The 20607-nt window shown below is 41.0% G+C and overlaps 1 protein-coding gene across 2 annotated transcripts; it reads right to left on the bottom strand.

Moving 5' to 3' along the window:
- Window positions 1-284: 284 nt before the first annotated feature.
- sytl2b (synaptotagmin-like 2b) lies at window positions 285-19454 on the bottom strand. Of its 2 annotated transcripts, XM_063493050.1 has the most exons (20): window positions 19346-19454; window positions 18007-18159; window positions 16380-16543; window positions 15961-16072; window positions 14812-14860; window positions 14616-14718; window positions 14127-14529; window positions 13840-14045; window positions 9919-12408; window positions 8550-8663; window positions 8413-8463; window positions 8025-8119; window positions 7817-7933; window positions 6668-6837; window positions 6090-6192; window positions 5828-5989; window positions 5551-5635; window positions 1956-2058; window positions 1660-1865; window positions 285-1058 (listed from the first exon to the last, which is right to left on the bottom strand). In XM_063493050.1, the coding sequence occupies exons 2-20, from the start codon at window positions 18105-18107 to the stop codon at window positions 910-912; spliced, it is 4983 nt and encodes a 1660-aa protein (XP_063349120.1). In that variant the 5' UTR covers window positions 18108-18159; window positions 19346-19454; the 3' UTR covers window positions 285-909. The 2 variants fall into 2 exon arrangements, with proteins under 2 accessions (XP_063349120.1, XP_063349122.1); XM_063493052.1 differs by lacking the exons at window positions 7817-7933; window positions 8025-8119; window positions 8550-8663; ... (7 more) ...; window positions 18007-18159; window positions 19346-19454 and having other exon boundaries at window positions 8413-8457.
- Window positions 19455-20607: the final 1153 nt, after the last annotated feature.

The following is a 20607-nucleotide window of genomic DNA, read 5'->3' as shown; positions in this document are numbered from 1 at the left end:
CTTCTCTCTCACGGCCTCCAAGCCCCCCCCCCACCCCTCCTCCTCCTCCTTTGGTTTTGTCCAACAGTAGCATAGAGTTTACACAAAATACCTTCACTGACACAACCCACCACATTTATCTGAGCCTGGGACCGGCTTGTTGTTATCTGTAACGGTTGTACAAAAACAGATGTTGAGATATTTCAGAGCTCAACAAAAAACACTGAGAAAAACCTGCTGTTAAATGTTACATTTCTTATAATTTACTGAACAATTAAAAAAGACAGACTTGTTCAAATGATCTGTATTAAGTGTCTTTTATTGCACTTGTGGTTAATATGATTAACACGGCACTTTAACAGTTCATCACACGTGAGATCTGTCTTTGGATTGAATTATATTTTTGAAAATACTGTCAATAATTGTTAGTCCAAGAAGCCATGTTTTCTGAAGACTCAGCTAAGTAAACGAAGGCTATATTGGCACTTCCAGGTGATATAACATTGATAACTTATAGTATATACTAAGTGTAAGTTCTTCCAAATAACAATACAAATAAAAAAAATACCCAGTGTCTTATTAATGTTCGGCAAAAGACAGGTGAAAGTGATGTTACTGTGTCTCATTAGAACAGAACAAACAACTTTAAGGTGCTGGAATTATAAAAATAATGTCGGCATTGGTCGATCCTCTTCTTAATTCTCATAGCTGTGTAAGAATATGAGTCTAAAAACAAAACTCACTCTCCAGAGGTTTCTCTAAGTGTTCATACCACCTTTATGCTGGGTGGCCCACAGGTTTCTGTAAAATTTCTGCCAAACTGATGACTCCAGTGTTTCACTTCGCTGCCTTTCATTTATTTTTAAACTTTGAAATGTAAAAGCAGTTTTACTTTCTACTCGTCTGTAATCTCGTCACAGTTTGAGATACTTATTTGAAAGCGGTTTTTGCAGAGTTTAGCATTCTCAGCGGGATTACGGCTTCCACCCATTCATTCGGGGTAGCCATCATGCGCTCCCACAGCGCCACCTCATAAGGACTCGAGTCCATCCAGTCCACCACTGCTCCGTAACTTCTGCCTACAGAGAGAGAGAGAGACAAAAAAAGCACCAAAAACATCGTCGTTCCAGCATGAAACTGTTAAATTTTTTAGAATAATTATCTCTTATCTACATCATATAAAGCCTTTGTTTTCTTTCTACACACTTTGATCTAGAAACACTACTCGCATTATGTCATTCTGTTTTTGAAAATTACATTCTGTACACTTTTATGTTTCGCAGGCTATAAAGGCTGTGCATGCAACCAGCCAACGAGAATGATCAAAGCATTGAAGATTAAAGACATTTCACACACACATATATATATATATATACTAAAATGAGCAAGTCTTACTGCTTTCACTCATAATGTAAACATCAAAGCTCCAATAACTTCACAACAGAAGGCATGTTCAGTTTGTCATTCAGTGCCACCTCAACTGGCAGCTGGAAACTTTGTCTATCCCATCTAACCCAGGTTGTCTTCATGATGTCTACACGACTGAAAGCACCGAGCTGATACCATGTGTCGCCAATCCAATATTTGCATTTGCAGTGCTTGAACAGGTGTACCTAATGAAGCGGCCGCTGAGTGTATCTCATCAGGTTGCGTATTTTATTAAGTACTTCAGTAGCCTACCTGTTCCAGTCCCCAGCCTCAGGCCCCCCAGCAGGTTGCTTGCGAGCCTGTCTCGGTCCCACACAGTGAGCTCCACGCATGCCTCTGTTAGATCAGCCTCTCTGATGCCATCATACACCATCGTGTGGTTAAACACCGGATCCACCGTCCTCCGCAGCACACGCGTCTTCTGGCGACTTTTCCTGCTCGTGTCTGGCAGGACGAAGCTTCAAATGAGCGGGCAAAAGAAAACATGTCGTGACTAATACAGAAGAACACCTTAAATGACCAACTTGAGATGAATCAGCTGTGCATACCACTTTACATATGGGTCGATGGTAGCCCTGATTAGAGGCAGGTTCTTGCATTCTTTCACCCAAATGTGAATCTCTCCAGTGCTGCAACTGTCTTTAGCTACACCTTTAAAGAAAATGACATTACATTTTTATGACTCTGGTATTTCTACACAAGTATAAGACTGAACTTAAAAACTAAAACATACTGCAGTAAGGGAGGTTAATACATAACATTTTATTACTGGATTTAAATGATGCTTTTCTTTCCTGCTTTTATTTAACTGGTAATCTAGGTTGATTCTTGCACACACTTTGTATAGTGATAGTCAACTATAGTGCTGTGAAAAAGTATTTACTGTTCCCAATTTCTTTGGTTTGTTGCATATTTGTCATGCTTAAATGTTTCAGATCAAACACATTTTAAATATTAGACAAATATAACCCAAGGAAATACAAAATGCAGTTTTTGCCCCTCTGCTGCAAAAGGCTGATGGGATATTGTCATCACCCTTCTGGGTGAGTTTACCAACCTACCTGGCAAAGTAATTACACCCCTAAATCTAATAACTAGTTCTGGCACCCTTACCAGCAAGAACTGCAATCAAGCGTTTGTGATAACTGGTAATAAGCCTTTCATATCACTGTGGAGGAATTCAGGCCCATTCGTCTTTGCAGAATTGTTTTAAGCAAGCCACAGTTGAGGGTTTTAAAGCATGAAAAGGCTTTTAAGGTCACACTAGAGCTGGGCGATATAAGATTTTTTCATATCACGATATGTTTTTTTCATTTCAGGCGATAACGATATATATCACGATATAAGCCAAATAACTATATTTGTAAGATTTAAATGTGCCGTTGCTCACAAGTAAAATGTGAAATAATCAGCAGCTTGTCTTGATTTTAATATTTATTTCCCATAATAAGTTCAACAGGGTAGATGTACTTAAGGAACATGAGACTTTTTCAGATAAATAAAGGCAAATATTGCAAACTACACAAAAGGAAGCCGCTAAAGCGTTTAAGTTTCAAAATAGAACAAACAAAACAAAACTACTAAATTGTCAATTCCACTTAGAAACAAAATGTTAATTCTAAAAATAAATCTTAGTTTATTTTACAGAAGAACAGACAAAATTGACTAACTTTTGTCAATATCAAATAAACTGAGAACTAAAAGGAAATTCTCAATCTCTCCTTGTTGTATAGCTTTCTGAACTTTCTGAATCCTTTATCATCCGCAACTGAAAATAGTTGTGGATGATTACTATACCTTTCTAATGTGAGGTTGTTGTCCCTGGCTCTCTTTCTCTCTCTCTCCCTCCCGCTCTGTTCCTGTGCTACTGCGAGTGTAACTACCGCCCCTCCCCCCTCTTCCCAGCGCAAAACACAAGGCTCGCGTGCGGAGTGAAGCGGAAAAAAGTACGAGAGAGAGGGTGAGAGAAAGAAAGAAAAAAACCCACGGCTCGCGATAAGGAGCCGGCTCGCGTCGTTCACGTCAAAAGTCCGGCCGACACATCACTACGAAACACACTCATTTCCTCCATTACCAGCGGCTGGCTGCTTCCCAAACCACACATGCGCGGCTTGGCACTTGTGCTGTACGTAACAAGTCACGTGACGTGACGCTGCGGCTGTGATTGGTTCGGCTCTGCGCTACTTAATTTGGATTGGCTGTTCTTCTTTTCTTTTTTTTTTAAGAGAGATGAGGTCTATCGCAATAGTTTAATTTTTCTATCGAGAAAAAGTTATTTCGCAATACATATCGTTATCGTTTTATCGCCCAGCTCTACGGTCACACCAATCAGATTTAAGTCCAAACTTTGGCTAGGTCACTCAAAAACCATCATTTTGTTTTCATTTTGCCATGCCGAGGTGGACTGTGTTTTGCATCACTGTCCTGCTACTCAAATCTGATTGAGCTTCAAAGCATGAATTGATGGTCAGATGTTCTTTTTCAGGATTTTCTGGTAGGGAGCAGAATTCACGATTCTTTCAATTATAGCAAGTTATCCAGGTCCTGAAGCAGCAAAGCAGCTCCAGACCGTCACACTACAACCAGGCTCTATTTAGTGATTTAATTTTATTCAGCAGGTCTGGCAGTAATCAGTCCTGAGTGTGGCTGATCACAGCATTCCCAAAAAAAAAAAGTCCTAATCACAGTTAAATCGTGATTTAACATGGAAGGGACAAGCACTTTTATTAAAACAGGGTCAGCTTGGTTTGCGTAGGTTTCTTCCCTTAATAAATGACGCCATCATTTAGACATTTACATATGAAAAATAATAATAATAATAATTAAAAAATAAGTAAAACAAATAAAAAATAATTTTTAATGAGGAAGGGGGTGATACTTTTTACTGCACTACACTACCTAAATTTCCAATATTATCTATGTAGATGTAGGGTAGATGATCTCATTATGAAAAAAGAAAAAAAAAATCCTGCTTCACTGTTTCTAATGTGGCCAGTTTAAAAAAAAAAGTATTTATTTATTTAGTTATTTTTAAACCATCGGCCACAGGTTAGAATTTTAAATATAACCCTGGTAATACATAGACTATATGCATTTATTTATTCTCTCTCAATTCTCTCCCAATTATATTATATCATCTGTCCCCCACGTGTGCCGGTCTTGTCTCCCGTTGATTGGTAGGAGGAGCTAAAATGGCTCTTTTGATGTTGAAGGTTGCTGACACCTGACATATGCAGTATATTGGGACGCTATGGATAGGTGCTAATAAACACAATTGTGTTACCCTAAATTAAACATAACACAAAGTACAAGATGCAACAATCAGGTAGGAACAGTTAAGCTGAAATCTCTTAAACCTGCATTCTATCAGAAGGCCACCAGATGGCGATAGCTGTGCCTGCAAACAAACTTCCTGGAAAAAGTTCGTTAAGAACTCCACCTTTATACTCATACATGATTAAAAGTTCAAAATAATTCTTATTTATCGTTCACATTACATGGTTTGTTTGTTTGTTTGTTTTTAAATGGGCAGGTGTCAACTTTCATCATTTAAAGAAAAAACAGTCCACAGAAGCACTGTGAAAAATATCTCCATCCAGATTCAAAATGTCAAGCAAAAGATGGTGATGTAGAAATCTTGGCCAATCAGAAGCCAAGCGGAAGGCCTGAGTTTTACATTTGAATCAAGAGTGAGGTTCAACTTTTCCTAAACATCAGGGGAAACACTGACATCCATATTCTACTCATGCAACTGCAGATTTTAAATATCTTGCCTTTGTCTGCCACTGCAGGAAATCACCTCATATAAAAAAAATGATGTGTTGTGCAGTCTGATGTCAGAAAAGGAAAAAGGCGTGACGTTATAGGACAAAATCTCCTTGCACAGAAGGAAATGCAGAGTATGAAAATCTTCAGCCAAAAAACGTTTTTCAAAAGTCAAAATGCAAAGAAAAATACCCATGTATGTGAGGACAGGGCGTTACACAAGTCTTTTTTAACACGTCTCCCTTTAACCCGACTTTCTTCTGATTGGCTCTATGTCAGAATAACAGAAGCTTTGACAAACAGGAGAGGCTGCTGTGCTCACTGTAAACAATACTGCTAATCCAATTTATAAAAAACAGAGGAGGATTACTTGCAGACCTTCGCTGTGGATGATCTGTGGCAGGAAACGTATGGCTAGTTTCATCTCTCCTCGGTCATTTGATGGCGCTAGTGTGGGCGTTGTCTAAGACACGGGAGACATTACATAAACACCTGAAAACTTCATCATGTGACATCTGATATAACCAACTCAAACAAGACTCTGGAAAATAAATGAGCCGACGGACCACATTCTCCAGATAAACCGCCGTTATGCGATGAGAAAACAATGCCGCAGATAAAGAAGCCTTTGTGTGTGTTTATCTTTTTTTCTTACCCTGGCTTTCAGGGCTAAGTAGTTCATCTGGGTGTGGTCAAAGTCCCACTTAGACAGTTCCACGTCTACCTCGCCCAGGAAACTGTTCTTGCCAAACGTGTCATGATGCCAAACAGAAAGAATAAGTGTCTGGGTCCTGAGATACTCCATGCGAACTCGATACTGGGAGGACAGGAAAGAGCAGGGCGCTTTTATTTGCTGTCAGGCAAGATTTACAGTGTGGGAATATTTGTGTGTTGGCAAAATATCCGCATATTCTTACTCTGAGGATCTCATTAAAAGTCGGGTTTAACGTCTTCTTTTTTACCGATGTTTTCCTCTTTCCGAGATTAGCTTTATCGGGCACCAGGTAGCTCTTGACATACCTTAAAAAGAAAAAGAAAGCAAATCTTACAGAATATATGGAAGAAGTAGTCACAGTTAGTGGCCAAAAATGGGCTTTCTGCTTTATACACAGTGCTAAAATGAATAATAACTTATTCATTTTTGTGTGATATGGTGACAGAATATCGTAGAATTGGATAGATACAATAAAAGTTAAGAAAAAAAACTTTCTTACACTTCAAGTTTCTAGTGAAAGCTGAGGAAACGTCATGAACCACATGCACTGCTGTTCTGACCTTGCCACTTTGCTATATTGCAGGTAAATGCTAGTGCTATAGTGGCTACAGCCATCTCTTATATACAGTCAATACTCTGTATATGCCCCTCATTATTATTTTACAGTGACTTAAAAGAAATCTGGTGTCCTTTTTTTGGGGGGGGACAGGTGAAAACATGCTGCAGGAATATGACGTTTCCTTTCATTGGTTTATAATCTAGTATGGAAGTAGCACTCACGGATCTGAGCGGCCCCTTTTCGGGTCGACAGCAGCCAAGTCTCGGCACTCGGCCACAAAAATGTGAAACTCTCTGAGCCGCTGGACGTAGTTGATGGAGAACTGGATACTTCCCTGGATCTCCACATTCGCAAAGTCTGCACTGTACATGGTCATCACACTTCCACTTAGCTGAAAGCATACACAAACATGAAGATAAACATTGTTTATTATAAAACAAAGCGAAAGAAGGTCTGATGCATGCATGTTTGAGCTTTTGGTTATTGAGTTTTATTGTGCAGCAGGTACAGACGGAGAAGGAATGTTTGAGGAACAAACAGTGACCAGAGTTCTTCTTAGTGCACTTTTCTATACTTTGACCTGATCAGTGCTACAAACCTTAGAGCTGGAAAGTTGCTGTGAACTGCACTGAGGTGTGGGGAGGATTCAAATTTCTGTCAGAGCTATCAGTTTTCTCCTTTAAAATCATTTCTATGGATAAGCTTAAAAAAAAAAAGCCCTACTTGACAAACCTCATATCTCACTCAGCGTTTCAGTATTTGTTGCTCCAGGGCTCACTGGAGCTTCCTAAGGCCTGAGAAGTGGTAAAATCACAACAAAATTTCAATTTACGCTTGATTAAAAGTGTTCACTAATGAAGATTTGGCCGCAGACCAACTTTGTTTAGCTAATACACATCTGCTCACATCTGGTTAGCCTCCCACTGTTCAGCTGAGGTGCAGTGCACAGATGCTTGGCAGCTTTGGGATCTTTCTGATTCTGGCTATCATCCCGACATGGGTGCAGTGGTGGTCGAAACATTTATTCATGTCAGTATCAATACAACTGGAGATATTCTACTTCACATAATATTCAAAGTATAAGAAAACTGATGATTAATGCTCATATTAAACATGGCCAAAGTTTACAAAAAAATGAGGTCAGTGTATCACTGTAGGCCACGACATGTTGGCGGCTGTGCCAGTAATAGCATGAATGCTAAGTGGAATGCAGCCTTCAGTACACCTGTATTTTTAATTTAAAGCTTTTGCTGTGAAAAAGGTTTCTCTAGTTCAGCTTAAAGCCAAGAAGCAGCACAGTTAAAGTGAGAGATAAGTGAATGGGAAACATGCGCATGCAAAGCGATGCATTCTGCTGTGTATAAACATACAGAAGACACAGACGGCCTGCCAGAAGAGATGGTGAGGTTAGACATTGAGCTGCCCATTATTAGTCTTTCTCGGGGGTAACTGTCCTCGCAGGTGGAGTCAGTGGTTTCGCCAGGATCCTACAACACAGACAGCAAACAAAGCTCTGTGCTCGAAGATGCAGTGCAGGCTTTTTTCTACGGGACTAAAAGATGCAAGAAGTAATTTTACCTCCTTCTGTAAGAATGAAGGAACTGATTTGCTCATCTTCTTCAGGTGGTCTGGATCCGAAAATAAGGCCGAGGAGGGTGATGCGATAACAGAAGCTAGAGCGTGGTTAGTTGGGAAGCAGAAGATTAAAATACTGATTAAATTTCCATTATGATTGCAAGAAAATGTATATCATCCGGAGACCCAGCCTAATTATGCATGTCCTCTGTAGTAGACACAAAAATCTGAGAAAAAGTTTAACTGAGAGATACTTTTTTCCTTGGTTCTCAGGAGGATAAAATAAGATAAGTATTTGTCTTATCATGTCTCGCACAAAGTTCCTAATGTTGTAAATCTGCTCAACATTTGGCAATAAAATCCTTTCTGAAAGGAAAAAGGCAGTTTCTACCATCGCTAATGCGCCTGAGGTCAGAAGTTGAGTCCTGTCTTCTTTCTTGTCCTTTGAAAAACAGAATTAAGAATCAGTCATCTCAAATTGTGTCTACATATGGAAGATTCGGGCTTTAGCATTGAGAACGTGCTCACGTGGTGATAATGATGCGGTGATATCCTCCATACTTTTAGCCAGATTTTTGGGCCGTGCTTCTGCTCGCCGCAGTGCTTTCCTTATAGGATTTTGGTCATCATCATCATTTTCACCTGCAATCAGAGGAAAACGCTCTGATTAACTGATTAATGGTCTTGATAGCTGAGAAAGCACCATGAAGCAAATTAAGGGCACTGATTAATGGCTGTCGTCTGGATCCTGGATGCGTGGAGAAAACTTTTAGACTTGGCAAAGGTAGAAGGAAGGTTTGTCTATTCTTATTTGAATGATAAATAGTTTGAAATATTTTTAATAAACTGTTCTAGGAAAAAAAGACAGAAGCATGTGAAAAATGGCAATCACAGTATCCCACTACAGTGTTTTTCGGTTAACGACATTGCAATGCAAAGAAAAGAGGCTAATCTGCTAATCTTTGACAGCTGATTATGAAACAGCTTTTAATCAGCTGATTATTGCAGCTCCATTTACTTTGAATCCAAAAATGAAAATCTAAGTATTTGAAGTTTGAGGTTTACAATTAGGTAATAATGAAAATACAAAAGAAAAGAAATTAACCTTTAAACATTTCAAGGTTTGAGGTTTGAAGAATACTATATAGCACTATAAAACTACTGTTGGTGAAATGTTGTTTTGTTTTCGGGTTTTAATTAAGTTACCCAGCCCACAAATTAAACACAGACAGCTGACTGCAGGTACACAGTCTGTTTACTGAGATTTGCTGTTGCCAACACAGATAACCCGACACGGACACAATGTCAAGGACACAGCTGGATCCAAGCCATGATGACAAACTGTATAGGAGTGTACACACAGGAGTACGACCTACACAAAACAGCTGCTGAAAAACAATAGATTGATATTTGTGATTAATGGGAGGATGATCGTTTATTTATTTTCTGGTTTATTTTATGCAGACTAGTTAATTTCAATTTCTTTAAATGTTTCCAGCAACCCACTGGTACTATTTGCAGATGTCACCCATAGGTTGCTACAGATCACCTGACGCGAGGATAATCCATCTTCAAACAATCCCGGGCCACCTTGGATTTACTGTAATTTACATGAGCACACCTGGTCTGCGATGCGTCTCTCTGAAGTAGGGACTGCTGGTTGTATTCTACTTATAGACAGTCTCTGTCTGGGCTATTCAAATGACCCATTTCAAAAGGTAACGATATCACAAGGTGATTGCAGTTGCAGTGCACTGTTCAACCACTATTTTCCCTAGCATAACTGTAGCTGAAGGAAAAAAACTTTATGATGACATGTATAAAACCATTTTAGAGAGGAATTCTTGCTTTGAGTTGCAGTAGAAAGTAAAACATCAGAATGAAAACTGGTGCTTACGATTTGAACTGTTTCTCGAGTTGGACCAGGTTTCTGACGTGCTGCTCACAGAGGACTCCTGGCCAGTGTCTGAGCTGCTGTAGTTTGCCCACAGGGGGCGTTGACTCATCTTGTTGACCTTCCTGCTGTATCGCTCCTCAGAGCTAACCGGTGTGCTGGCCCTCACTGGCCCAGTCAGGTCCAGTTCATACCCAGATTTGCCCTCTGACCCCTCGTCCTTCACGGCCGGAGCGAGCGAGGTGTGGACGCTGGTCTTATCCGTCATCCCCAGGTAGTGCCGGTAGTCTCTAGGAACAAAGGCGCGTGCTCGTGGAGTCAGAGCCTCCGTTTCCTCTGATCTTCTCGGCACTATACCTTTCTCAGGGTTCTGTCTTTGCTTTCTGCTCTGAGAGTGAACAGGGCTGACATCCATTTTCAGTTTGCTTTGATCTTTTTCATCGGGAATGCTCAGAGCGAACATGCTGGTGGCACGGCGCATAGAATTACCCCGACTGCTCGAACAACCAAAGCTGTCTTTTCTGCTCTTAGGAATACGACTCTCTTTTCCTGAGCTGTTTTGTGGTTTTGAAGTTTTCTCCTCTCTGCTGGAATCTTTTGAGCTCTTTCTGGACAATCTTTGTTGGCCTGACTCAGTTGAGTTATAATTAGGTGGGTTGTTTTTGCCATCACCCAGTGCTCTGGACCCAGAGCCCGTCTGTCTGTCATGTGGCGACTTTGATCGATTCAGAGGAGGTGGAGATGATTTCATCACAGCTGGTCTTGTTTTCTCGACAGCAGAGGATAGTCTGTAAATCTCTGGATCAACAACCTTTACGTCCTGAGACGACAGCTGGGCACTTATTCCCTCTTTCCTTTTGGGGCTTTTGGGTTTGTCAAAGGAAAATGATCCCTTGGAGTCTGATGTGGCCTCATCCCAGAACTCGCGTAGAGTGTTAAACTGGGCCCGGCTTGTGCCGAGGCTCGGAGACAGCCTGTCTATTCTCTGATTCAGTGGCATAATAGAAAAATTTTGATGATTTTTGTCATAGTTTTCATCGTCACTGCCTGACTCATTGCCAATTGACCTCAGGTCATATTCTGATTTTGTGAATCTTTTATTCAGTTTCGCCTGATTTGCTCCACGAACCACCTTACCGTCTCCGAAAGCTCTAGGTTTGCCGGTATAAAACATGGGCTTGTTCCTCTCCTGCTCCCAGAAGGATTTGAGCTGCTTTATTCGCTCTGCCGTGCTTTCTTGGTTTTGCAACGCCTGCCTATTTAGATGAGGACTGTTAGTCCTGTCTTTATTGGATGAGTCCTCTTTTCTTTTTGGAGACATGCTCGAATGAATGCTTTTATCCTCACCTGAACCTCTTTGAATTTGTGCTTTTGTGGTGATCTGCACATCATTCCCAGGTTGCTTATAGTCCACGTACGCATTGTTTCTGGTTAAAAAGAGCTTCTCAGAATCCAGGCTGGCCCTTGTTAGAAGGTCTGTATCCAGCTGAGACACAGGGAGACTTTTTGAGAGCTCTTCTGGCAGCAGGACTTCTCTTGGTTCAGAAAAGCTGTCAGGTTCGATTAAAGAGATGCTCTCAGACTCTGGACTGATGGCCGTCCTTGCCGGTGCTCTTGCTGTGCAAAAAACCTCAGCATCTGAACCTCTTCTCTCACTGGATAGCAACATCAAATAATCTGACTTGTATGTTGAATCATCATTACCCTCTTGGGGCAAATTAATCACCAGATTGTCTGCTTGCTGGTGGTTATTTAAATGAACACTCTCTCCTACATCTGTAGTGATTAACAGCTGCTGTTCTCTTTCATCACTTGGATTTGAAGCGTATTTATCATAAATCTCATTCCCGCTGTATATTCCAGGAACCAACGCCATATCAGACCTTTTCTCTGCCGTCAGCTGAGCAGATTTTTGACCTTTGTCGCCAGATGAGACCGACTTCCCAATGAGTATTTTAGGGCCCGTATTGCTTTTCTCCCAGAACGACTTCAGATGAGATATTTTAGGTGGTTGGCTTTCATCGGCATCATCTTTCACATCTTGTGAATGCATTCTCTCTCTGGTACCCGTCTTCACCTCCTCTTGTGATTCAATCACTTCCTTGCTGCCTCTTCTGTCAGCAGCTCTAAGCTCTTTGTCATTGTTGATCTGTCTTTGCAAATGATTCCTCTTTGTTTCAAGTGTTTCCTTTTTCCTGTCACTTATCATATCCACAGCATCTTTCGACAATAAATCCTCAGCTCTTAATCTACTGACCTCCACATGTTTGTCAGGGCTCTTTGTAACCACTGGATCGTCTGAATTTAGCCAATCGCTGCTGTCCGTGCTGCGGCTGAACCACTCCAGCACCTTTGCAATGGATTCCTCATCCTCACCAGTGGGACTGGTGGCCTGAGTGGATAGCTTAAACACATTTGCATGATTTGACCTCTGGGTTTGCTGATGAGACTTATCAATGAAGTTGAGATCATAGGATACAGGGAGATCCGGATCTAAAAAGCAACGTGGGAAAATAGAATTAGATACTTGGCTCTACTTCAATAAGCGGCGGGATTACAACATCAATTTAATGAATAAATAAAACAGTATTAGTGTACAAGGTGTGACCAAAGAGGGCTACAACCCAAAGAGGAAAAAGCTTTTCTGACTTCAATTTCAGCTCTCTGCCCTTCAAGGTCTTCTCCTTGTTCACCTCTGGACTTATTCCAGCACTCCTATGTTTTTAAAGTCACTCTACAGAAGTCAAGTTCTAATCACTTGTCACTGTGATGCTTGCTGGATCTCCTCAAGTTTTGACACTTTAAGTTAAGTTTAAAGGCCCCCAAAGGTTCTGACCTTTAAATTTCTCATCTTTAAGTTGGTGGGAGCCGAATTTGTCTCTTTCTTTTATGTGTTATAAGCCGGTGTAATGTTCTCCTTCGGCTGCCCTGGTACTTTACAGGAGAGTTCAATATTGACAGTCCGACTCACTAAATTCACAGCACACAGTAGAAAAAATGTGAAAAACAAAGCAAAACGCTGACTCTCTCTCAGATAAGCTCCTAATTTGATGTGTCGCCTTCAAGTTTAGACTGCTGATTGATCTCTTCACCAGTGATGATCCCCGGCATGAATGTCGGGTCACCTTAAACCTGAATTTGAGGTTAAATTTCTGGTGAAATCACAGATGTGTGAGTGTATGAGGAGTGCTTGCATACTGGAGGAGTGCTGGAAGCTTGCAGAGGTGGAAAATAAGATGACCCTGAAGGGGAAATGGACCTCATATAGCAGTATAACTTTGCAGTGTTGCTATATTGATGGCAGTGTGATTTCAAATTTAGTCTAAAGTAAAACATTTTAACAACATTTTAAGAGGGTGATGGAACTTGCTGACCTTAGCAAACCCTCGATTTTTCATTCAGGCGATCGCCCCTTTTAATTGTGTCTTATATTTGTTTTATGGCCTAATACATTCAGATAATCTTATTTTCCTAATTATGGTTTAGAGCTCATTCTTGAATCTTAGTACTTTAATATTTAAATGGTGAATATTGTGCTTATTATACTTGCTACAAATCAGTATGTTAGATAGTCGTCCACAGTGGAGTTAAATTGGATTTGCTGGAATTAAGATATATTATCTTCTGTTAAATTTCTGGACATTGGCTGAAGTGGGGAAAAAAAAAAAAGATTAATCGTCTGTCTGTAGCAGACAAACAGAGGAAAATACCAGAATGTGGAGGACACACTCGGGGTCACAAGATAAATAAAAGATGAAGAATGAAAAAAAAATATTTTCCCCCCAAAAAATGTCAGTTTTTCAGAATTTTCTCTGATTTTATTCATTTTTTTAAACTTTCACCTCTTTTCATCTCCTCCAATCCTTGAAAGAGAAATACATGCCTGAAACCCCTGCCCTGTCGTACCTTTGTTACTGAACTTACCCACAATGTTTTGGGGCAAACTCAGCTCCTCCTGCCTCATCGCTGGCCCCACACGGCTGTTGTTTTCTTTGTCCTGAATGTTGGTGGTAGGCAGCGTGACAAAATTCAAAGGTGGAAGCTCTCTTTGAGGTTGGTCATCTCGTTCCTCACTCCTCTGCGATGTTCCCGTCTCAGTGGACGCATCACTTCTTGTGTATCTGGACACTCTGAAAATATACAGGTTGTGAGTTACAGTGGAAGGATGCCAACGTTTAATTACAGGTTCCCAGTATAAGTTTCCCACTGACCTGTCTCTTGTTATTGAAGGTGGGTTTCTCTGTCTTTCCAGACTTGAATTGGAGGAAACCTGAGAGTTGTCACACAGTGACTGCAAGGAGTTTTCATCTGCAGATGTGGATGACCGAGCTACCTGATTAGACACTGCACTTTGAGGCATTTCATCTTGGCTCTTCAGGCCAGACTGATTAGAGCTCCCGCTGGATCCCCGCTGCAGCCTCCGTCGTGGTGTAGGAACAATCCCCGCTGACCCCGGCTGAGCATCCAACCCCAGGCCGTTGCTTTCAGACGGACTGAGAGGACGTCTGGAGAGAAAGGTCCTCTTCTTTGGCACTGGCCTGAAACCTACAGAGGAGCCCTCTGATGTCTGATTGGCCTCACCTGCTGGGTGATTCTTCAGTGGACAGATGGGCTCTGAGGACAGAAAAGATAAGAGGCTCACTGCGGGATACCCTCAGATAGCCCCGCAAAGATCTGTATGTTCAAATTTCAGTTCAGACCTGTCTCCAGTGACTCCTGGTCTCGACTGGCTGACAGGTAATGATTATTTTCAGGAGGCTCAACAACAACAAGGGAAGCACGGTTAAAAGGGTTATGCCTCGGCTTGAAGACAGAAAAGAATGAAATGCACTGTTAACTCTACAACAGGAAAAAAGAAAGGAAAAAAGAAAGTCCAGCCTGATTTTCAACACGTACCATTCTCGGGGAGCGGATCCCTGAACTTTGATTCTCTTTTTCTACATCACTGGGAAAAAAGAATAAAAAAAATAATAGTTGTATTTTTAATCTAATATGTAAACAACACCGTGCATGACTGGGACTCGCGACAGTACAGAGTAATGACATTAAAGAAGCAAAAGATGTCTGCCCATCCAAACCACCCAAACATCAAAGGAGCAAACATATGAGACAACACTTGCAACACGTCTATGTTGTGGCTGAATTAAATTAATCTAATGCAATTCATTTGACTGCACTTAAATCTCATGTGATGTAATGAAGCAATGGGAAATAAATGCACTGCAAACCAACACTGTCAGAGTGCAAATACCTGAGAGGGGCTAAGTCAAATATTGACTGCACTATAATAGAAGTGTGTTGAATGTGTGGCACAAAGTGACTTCACTACACAGTCAACGGTGTGACTAATCCAGTCTTATATTAACAATAGGTCTTAAAAGTCTTACGATAAAAAACAATCTTCTCATTCAAATTAGAACCACAGGATAGGACGATCCTGACATTTTTTTTTTTGCATAACTTAATTTCAAACATAACAACAACATCTCGTAATGTCCCAATCGGAGTAATTGCTCTGAGAGTTTTATCGAGTTAAACACTTTGCCGAGAAGGTACAGTAGCCGCTGCCTGGCTATAAAACAGATGTATTCCTTGTCAGCACCACCTATGTTTACACAGGCTGAGTCACAAGACTCCGAGTACATATTCACACTAACAGGGTGACGAGAGAGATAAACAGAGCTGGTTCAGCCTCAAGTGATAATATCAGTGTCTGGTAGCGTTACATGTGAACACATCCGTTTCTCGAGTCAAAGTGAAGCTGGTACTGGTATCAGATCGATATTAGCATGGCAGGATCAATACTTTTTTTATATACAGTTTGTTTTGGATATCATTGAATATACCTCAAACATGAGAAATGCCTGAACCTTTTTGTGTTGACTGTGACGTCTATTTTATTTATAGCCTACAGCACATTTAAACAACAGAACTTGACCCAAAGTGCTTTAGAGGGCGGCACATGGCCTTGTATTTTCTTCTGCTGCATCGTATCGATAATAACATTTGCAGTATTGCACAGCACTATAGGAAACAACTGCTTACCTAATCTGCTGTGGCTGCTCTGCTTCCAGCTGTCTGGCAGGTTTCAGTGGAGGAACAATGTCCGAAGCTCGACTGCTCGCGACCTTGGGTCTGTCAAGTCTAAGAGAACCATCTGCAGGAGAGAGAGGTTTGGAGAAGTCTGTGAATAACAACACTGTCCAGGTTGATGAAGCAGAATAATTCTGATTTTCACCACACGTTGAGAGGGAATTCTTTCCTGGCCTCATTTCTGACCTCAGCACTCTGTATGTATTTACCCCCGAAAGGCTAAAACATTTAAATCCAGCAGATCAGTAAAATCTGTACTTGCCTCTGTTGTGATAACAGGGTGCTGTGGTCAAAAAGAGGAAAAGTTTTTTTTCCCCTGAGCACGAAATGTGCATTTAAAACGCTTAGCGAACAGTGCAGAATGAGCAGACCTAAACTAGCCGCTTTTCCTTGTTTCATGGAAGCCAGAATGATTTCCGAGCCGTGGATCTTGTCTCTGTGTCTGCGTGACTTGGCCTCGTAAAACCACTCTCCTGTCAGGTACTTCAGTTTAGTGTCGGACTGGGAGGCATTGTTTACTATGTTCTCCAGTTTCCTGTTAGGATATAATAAAAAGAATAAAGAATAAAATAAAATAGACATACACAAAAGAGAAATGAAGTGAAAACGCTCAAGTGGAGAGGTTTTTTCTGTATAATTTCAAGTTCTTTTATGCAGTGTATTAATCCTAGCTGAGTGGCACGTCTTGCTGAATGGCTACAGTCACAAAAAAGAGCAAAAGCGAGACAATGCTCGCTTTCGGTTGCACTGAATGAAGAATCTGACACCATTTTAATTCACTTTGAGCAGGACTAATCTGCAAATATGGGGTGAAATCCAAAGCCAAGAGCGCAGAAAGGACAGACAAACCACCAAAAATCTTTTAAAGGTGTTTACAATGCAATCAACATAACACAAATTCTCTTTTGTGTTTTTAATCGTGTGAAGCATTTTACAGATTTCAGCTTAAGCTAATGAAAAGCTTCTGATTTTACTGTGCAGGAATTCGGAAAACATTTCTATCAACTTTAAATTGAATCAAAGAGGGAACAAAAAAATTCCTCCGCCTTGAGCTGACTGCTCCAACTCATCTTTCCTCCTTCACAGAGGAACTCGGCGGTCATGTGAAAAAAGGGTAGCACATTATTACAGACTGTTGGCTTAATCCTTTTACACTAGACTGCCCGAGACACAGTGAGCATTCAGCCCCCCGCTGATGGAAAAAGTCAGGCCGGCCAATTGCATTAAGGCCACAATAAAAAGCACGCTGTTTGATGGCATTCTCGATTTTTGAAAATGAAATCAAAACATGGTACACAGCATCAGGGATTTTTGATAGTTTGCACGCATGGTTGCAATTTGAAAGACGAAGTGTGCGCTTTTGTTTCAGGACATGGGAGAGGTCAGAGAAGATGTGAGCTTCTTGTTTGTCTTCACACACCCTGAATATGCACAGTGAGGAAGTTCTGACCCCGCCCAAAGGTGCTAAGACGACAGGGAAACAGCAGATGTCAATTGTTTTAAAAGTCCTAAAAAGATATGACCAAATTAAACTTCTTTTCCCCATCACGTTCGACACACTTGATGCATCTCCCATCACTGAAGCCTTTAAGGGTTTCTATTCCTGTCCATCAGACCAGCATGATCCTCTCCCACGTGTGGACTTGGCTGTAATCTAATTGCTCATCTCACATTGAGGTTTCTCAGCTACGGAGGCAGCGCCTGTGTCCAGCCAAGCTGTTACTGTGTTATTGGATTATGAGCAGACAAATATTATTTTGGCGATCCGACAAAGGCCTCTTCTCACAGAACGGGTGACAGAGGGACTTGGGAGTTCTTATTAAATCAATAAAATGACATTAGCTCAACAACATGACATTAACTTAAGAGTCAGCCCAAAATGTCTCAGCACATGTAAAGAACAGAGCCAAGCAGCGACGCACAAGTAAACAGTGGCATAAAGGACGTCCAAAAATATGACTTCATATCGTCATACGTGACTGAGACTCAAATTTCAACCTGACTCTCTCCTCCTCTGCCTTCTTCAGTTCAGCATCCCTCTTCAGCACCGTCATGATCATCGCCTGCTCCTCCTCCGTCAGGTGGCTCAGGTCTATCATGGTTCCTTCTCCTGCTTTTCTCAGCGGACAGGTGTGGAAATGGTTGCTGGTTCTGTCAAAGTATACAGCAGTTAATTCAGATCCTGTAAAGTTCTCAACGTTTAGAGCTGTACCCTTAACTCTTTACCCCTTGAAAGACTACCAGGAGTAACCCCTAGAAGCTCTTCTCTGATCTAAGTGGTTTCTTTAATATTTCAGGTCTGCTTATAGAACAAAATGACTGGGTCTGCATTACAAGTTAATGAGGGTGGTCACTGTCTATGCAGCTACCCCTCTATACAGCAGGCTTCTCATTAAGAGTGGCATGGAGCCCATTTTTTCCAATTTAAACCAGAAACAGGTCCAGTATTTAAAGCAATGAAAATAATTCCATTAGAGGAGTTATTGTTAAAGCTGTAGCTCCTATATTTTCTACTTTACCCAAGTATATAGCTGCCTTAAGCTGCTTTAAACTTCTAGTGCACTGCTTATGGTTCTATCATGTGACTGATGGAGGTTTAACAAGGTTTACACAGAAAGTTAAACCTACAAAACCATCAATATTAAAGATCAAATCAGGGGTTCCTGTTATTTTTTGGCTTGTATGTAGTTTCATAGTCACATCTTATAGAAGTTCACACAGTGAACTTCTGGATATTGAATATGGGAACTTTTTTGAAGGAGGTCAGGTTGGAAAGTAACCAGCTCCTTAACCACCAGGAACAGCTGCTTACACACTGATGCTATTGATATAAGCAAGTCATATATACTAATAAATGAGCCACAGCCACGTATTTTACTGTTACTCTAATAAGTACCCAATTATGTTTAGAGTAATAAGGGTGCCTGAGGAAAAATATTCCATCAGTGGTGCTAAACTTTAGCTTCTGTGCTCTTTTTTTTTTTTTTAATAAAAAAAGTTTATCAAGCGAAAGAGATGCTTATACTTTAACACTAAACTTTGATATCTGGACAGTAACGCGAGAAATCGTCTGGTCTTTGTGCAGCTGATGATTCCTTCAGAGATAAAAGGGAACCAGCAACAGGGCGGGCGCAAAAGTTTTCTTTGGCTGAGCAAACTTAGAGTTAAAATTGGTTTTAAATGAAGCACACCTGAGAAGTCTCATGTTAAACTATTAACGTGAGTGGCAGAGGTTTACCTTAAATCTCCAGAGAGTGTCACTTCCTTTCTTTCCACTTCAAACTCAACAAGTGGAAAACATCGTGTTTTTTATATATATATATATGTATTTGCCTACCTTACAGGACACCTGAGGACTTCTCACAGCCCGCTTCTGTCTTTCCCATCTTCATGTTTTACAAAAAAAAATCACACGGGATATAAAGTTTTTACCTCCTCCACAGGTCTCCTGCTGCTGGATGCGCCGGATCTCCGGACATGCGCGTGTGAGGGGGCGGACTCAGAGCGCGTGCATGGGGAGGATCTGATGAGCAGTAGGGTGAGCTGCAGTTTTTATTTGACTTTCAGTTACTATATAAATATTTATTTTTATTTAGTGAATGTCTGGGTGTTTCATGTCAAGTTCAAGCTTTAATTTTAACTGATCTAACACTTAAATATGAATGCATTATGCAGTCAGTGGTGTAATGCCAGGTAGTGTCCAGCAGGTGTCTCCAGTTTACACACGTTGACATTATCGGTCTGTTTGACAAAAGGGTGTGAGCATCCTCACGGGCAGGCGAGGCTCTAGGACAGCCCGAACCTCAAATACAAGCTTACAGCAAGGCACTGTTTTCCCTTCTGCCTGCACTCTGAATGCTGTGAAATTATTTGGAGTAAGCAGACCATAAATATTCCCACGGTGACCCTGATGTGGTTTCAGGGCACAGCCACAGTTTCAACACCTGAGTCTCTCCTGGTTTCATGTTTTCAGCTTAGGAAGAGCACAAATAAAAACGGTTGGAAAGTGAACTGTGACATAAGCTGCACAGAAATCCTGTTATAGGTTTTATATTTGAATAGCTCACGAATTATGCTGATTTTATTTAGGTCTAATACATTTTAGACTCTGACTTCTCTAGTCAGCAAATTAAACCTTACTGTACGGAATATTTTTCTCTTTATCATTTAACCGTCTTGTGACCCCTACAGCAAAAAAAACAACTGTCCTGAACCAAAGACCTTAAAAATCTTTGGCAACTGGTAACCATGTGACTATGTTGTCTACTAAAGCAGGATGTCATCTGCTGGATAAGATCCTTCAGGTGAGTCTCTGATCTTAAAGTTAAAGTAGACAGAAACCCATAAAGGAAACACTCTCCCCTCTGTTTTAAGTGCCTTCCATCAGAGCAGCTGAGGGTGTATACATGTGGTCTAAAAAATCAGCCTCACGTAGGATCACTACTCAGCTTTCCTGTTTGATGGCCTTGTGTTTAACTCATCAAGCCCTCTCCCTCATCCCAAGCAGCAATTTACTGAATGGCCATTTGTTGACTGGCTTCAGAAGCAAGTTGATGTCCACAGACTTCTAATGAGTGTGTTTACAGCCTAGAATAAAAA

This window comes from Pelmatolapia mariae, linkage group LG14, assembly GCF_036321145.2.
Source record: "Pelmatolapia mariae isolate MD_Pm_ZW linkage group LG14, Pm_UMD_F_2, whole genome shotgun sequence".
NCBI classification, from domain to species: domain Eukaryota; kingdom Metazoa; phylum Chordata; class Actinopteri; order Cichliformes; family Cichlidae; genus Pelmatolapia; species Pelmatolapia mariae.
Note: the sequence above shows the minus strand (reverse complement) of the source record. Positions and strands in the feature narration are given on the sequence as shown.

Bases quoted from the DNA above. Each gene is read 5' to 3' on its own strand.
- sytl2b (XM_063493050.1), bottom strand. From the start codon at position 18,107: ATGATAGACCTGAGCCACCTGACGGAGGAGGAGCAGGCGATGATCATG. The intron at 12,409-13,839 runs GTAAGTTCAGTA...GTTGCTTTTTAG, and splicing joins TTTGCCCCAAAACATTGTGG to ATCCGGATCTCCCTGTATCC. The intron at 8,464-8,549 runs GTGAGCACGTTC...TGTTTTTCAAAG, and splicing joins CACCGCATCATTATCACCAC to GACAAGAAAGAAGACAGGAC.